This window comes from Eptatretus burgeri, chromosome 15, assembly GCF_056783735.1.
Source record: "Eptatretus burgeri isolate ZD-2024b chromosome 15, Ebu_testis_v1, whole genome shotgun sequence".
Lineage (NCBI taxonomy): Eukaryota > Metazoa > Chordata > Myxini > Myxiniformes > Myxinidae > Eptatretus > Eptatretus burgeri.
The window spans coordinates 19,804,961-19,808,360 of record NC_140975.1 but is presented as its reverse complement, the minus strand read 5'-3'; the positions used below and the strand labels follow the sequence as shown (position 1 = coordinate 19,808,360).

At 41.3% G+C, this 3,400-nt stretch overlaps 1 protein-coding gene across 3 annotated transcripts in view; it reads right to left on the bottom strand.

Annotated features, from left to right (window-relative positions):
- LOC147011685 (Golgi-pH regulating cation channel-like) overlaps positions 1–2,748 on the bottom strand; it is an 80,440-nt gene extending 77,692 nt beyond the window's left edge. For all 3 annotated transcript variants that reach the window (XM_085857162.1, XM_085857163.1, XM_085857164.1), the window contains exon 1: positions 2,579–2,748. In XM_085857162.1, coding sequence (XP_085713288.1) covers positions 2,579–2,689 — 111 coding nt within the window. In that variant the 5' untranslated portion in view covers positions 2,690–2,748. The remainder of the gene's footprint in view (positions 1–2,578) is intronic.
- Between the last annotated feature and the right edge of the window lie 652 nt (positions 2,749–3,400).

Here is a 3,400-nt window from a genome sequence, read left to right as displayed (position 1 = left end):
AATTTAAAAAATTTATTAAGAAAAAAAACCTTCAAAAATCTTCTCTCAAACGGATGAACAGACCGAGGCGAAACTTTACAACTATGACCGCCTCTCCGTGAAAAACAAAATGTTCCCACCTCTGATGTCACTGGTCACATTATTTGGCAGCCATATTGGATTTACCATTAAACCTTTAAAAAAAAAAATCACTCCCCAGAACAGCTGGACAAATTGAGGGGAACCTTCATGTTCCCCAAGTCTTGGGGATACCAGGGTGATCTCGAATAATTGACAGGTCACATGGTGTGGTAGCCACATTGGATTGAACGAAAATCTTAAATTCTTTCTCTTGAACCGCTTCATCGAGCGACGTGAGACTTCACAGTTATGATCTCGTCGTGATGGGAATACGCTTTAAATTTCAATCTGATTGGATGCATGGTCTGGCAGCCAGAAGTATACAAGTTTTTGAGCTGGGTTCTTTTGGGATTTTTTTTTTTTTTTTTTTTTTTTTTTTTATAATCGGGCTCACTTGGCTGTGCCTGGATGGGTTTGGGGGTAGAAGAATAACAGATGAAACTCAAATCCTATCCAGGTTCCTCCTGATGACTGCATCTTTGCTTGTTCAGGTTCCTTCTGATGACTCCAACGCAGTGCAGTATTTGGTCTTCCATTTGATTTGAATTGAATTCATTTTAATCAAGTTCTAAATTAAATTGAATAATAGTAAACGTCAAGTGTCAAGGTCAGGTGTCCGATCAAAGATGGACGGCTTGGTAACCGGTCACTACTGCCAGTAGTTATAAAGTAGCACTTCAATTTACTGCTTTTGAGGGTGAAGGAGGTTATGTTTTCACCCCTTTGTCTGTTTGTTTGTTAATTGCTGGAATCCTTCGGATTTCGGCAATTATGTTGGTTGGTTGTGTGTGTCATTCTGTGTGTGTCTGCCTGCCTGTCTGTTTGTGTGTTTGTTTACCCTGTAGCAGCCACACCGTTTCAGCGATCATGACCAAACTGGGTACAGACGTCGGCCATGTTCTAACTTAGACACGTCATTTCTGGTGAATCTAGGTCAAAGGTCAAGGTCACCGAAAAACCGAAATTCTTATTTTCGCAATAACATCTGCTAAAATGGTCGTATCGACTTCAAACCAAATCCAAAATGTGCATCGTCCAAGTCTGCATCCAACCATATGTCTCATTGGGGTGTCACACCAACACCCTTCTTAGCGGTCGGGGGTCGAACGTCAGGGGGGGTCGGGTCAAAAATTTCAAATTGCAATAAAAACGCCATTTCAAGTCCGATTGACTTCCAAGTTATGATCATGACCAAACTAAGTGCTATAACTCATTAAACAGTAGCACTATCGACTTATAAGAACCAAATTGATTTCCAGGTTTTTGTTTTTTTCAGAGATCATGGAGATATGACAAAGTTATTCCGGCAAATTCCTTGCTCAACGAGCAATTTCATTTGTTTGTTTGTGTGCAGGATATCTCAAAAAGTTGTGGACTGATTGGGATGAAATTTGGTGGGAAGGTTGGGTGTGTGAAAAGGACGAACTGATTAGATTTTGGTGAAGATTTGGTTCTGGACCCGACTACTACAATTAAGTGATTCTTCACCACCGAGCTAAACTGATATATAGCATGATATCTCAAAAAGTTGTGGATGGATTCGGACGAAATTTGGTGTGAAGGTTGGGTGTGTGACAAGGACAAACCCATTAGCTTTTGGTGAAGATTTGGTTCTGGATCCGACGACGAGAATCAAGTGATTCTTCACCATTGAGAGATAGACCTAAACCGATATATAGCACGATATCTCAAAAAGTTGTGGATGGATTTGGATGAAACTTGGTGAGCACGTTGGGTGTGTGATGAGGAAGAATTGATTCGATTTTGGTGAAGATCCGAATCCAGATCCAGAAACGAGAATTATTTATTTGAAGTGATTTTTTACTATTGAGAGATATGGCCAAAAACACATACATATATTATATAAATATACAGACACTGTATAAGCACATTTCACAAATGTATTGGGCCCGATATGTTCTAGTGGATCAGGAATTGCGTGGTGGACGAACGTGCTGTTCCGAGTGCCCTTCTCGCTACGTCGTCTGTTATTAATGACGTCACACACCAGTGCACAAACACCACACAAACAAGTCCTGGCGGAGGGTCTACAATCTCGGATTCCTCTTCTTCTTCTTGTTTATCTTGTCGTCGGAAGAGATTCGATGGAAGTTCGAATCCAGAAGCAACTCGGGATCCGAACACCTCATAAACCGAACAAAGTGACCTGGTCTCGAGATTTAATAATAAAATAAAAATAATAATAATAATAATAATAATAATAATAATAATAATACCTTATAAACCCTGAGGACTGCTGACCAAGCAAGGAGTAATAAACAACACATGAGGAAGGTTAACACGGTATTTATAAACATTTTTCCCTCGTTAAAGAAACACGGAGCGGCCTTCGAGCTTCCCAAGGCGATGTGAACATCGTCCCACGTCGGTGTGCTGCCATTTTCGTGTTACCAAGTTAAACCCGTTTCCCCGAGCTTGGTGTGTGAGGCCCTCCTACCTTGCTGTACACGACCGTCCATTTGCCTGGTTGAGCCCCTGCGCTGCTCAAGTACAGACGACAGAACAACACGAGTAAGTAAGCGGCCCAGCGCCACCGACCCGGCGCCATCGCGGACACGCCACCCAACGCCACGACAACCCAACACTTCCTTATTCCGCAAAAAAAAATTCCCTTCGACTTCGTGTTATCGTTCGGTTTTGTTTCTTCGTCGAACACGTGGAAAATTAAAACGTCGTGTGATAAATCCATCCCATAATCCATGCGTTTCGTTTTCGTTTATTTATGTATGAACGAGCCGAGAAAACAACGCTTTAACATACATCGCTCAATATTCCAGCGTATTGCGTCATTTAACAAAATAATAAAAAAAATTGTTCACCTCAACTTTAATCGGGTGAGCTAATTCGATCGAGGATTATCCGTAGGTAAGTCAGTCAGTCAGTCAGTAAACACTTGTCAGTCAGTAAACACTTCAGTCAGTCAGTCAGTCAGTCAGTAAACACTTCAGTCAGTAAACACTTCAGTCAGTCAGTCAGTCAGTAAACACTTCAGTCAGTCAGTCAGTAAACACTTCAGTCAGTAAACACTTCAGTCAGTCAGTCAGTCAGTAAACACTTCAGTCAGTAAACACTTCAGTCAGTCAGTCAGTCAGTAAACACTTCAGTCAGTAAACACTTCAGTCAGTCAGTCAGTAAACACTTCAGTCAGTAAACACTTCAGTCAGTCAGTCAGTAAACACTTCAGTCAGTAAACACTTCAGTCAGTAAACACTTCAGTCAGTCAGTCAGTAAACACTTCAGTCAGTAAACACTTCAGTCA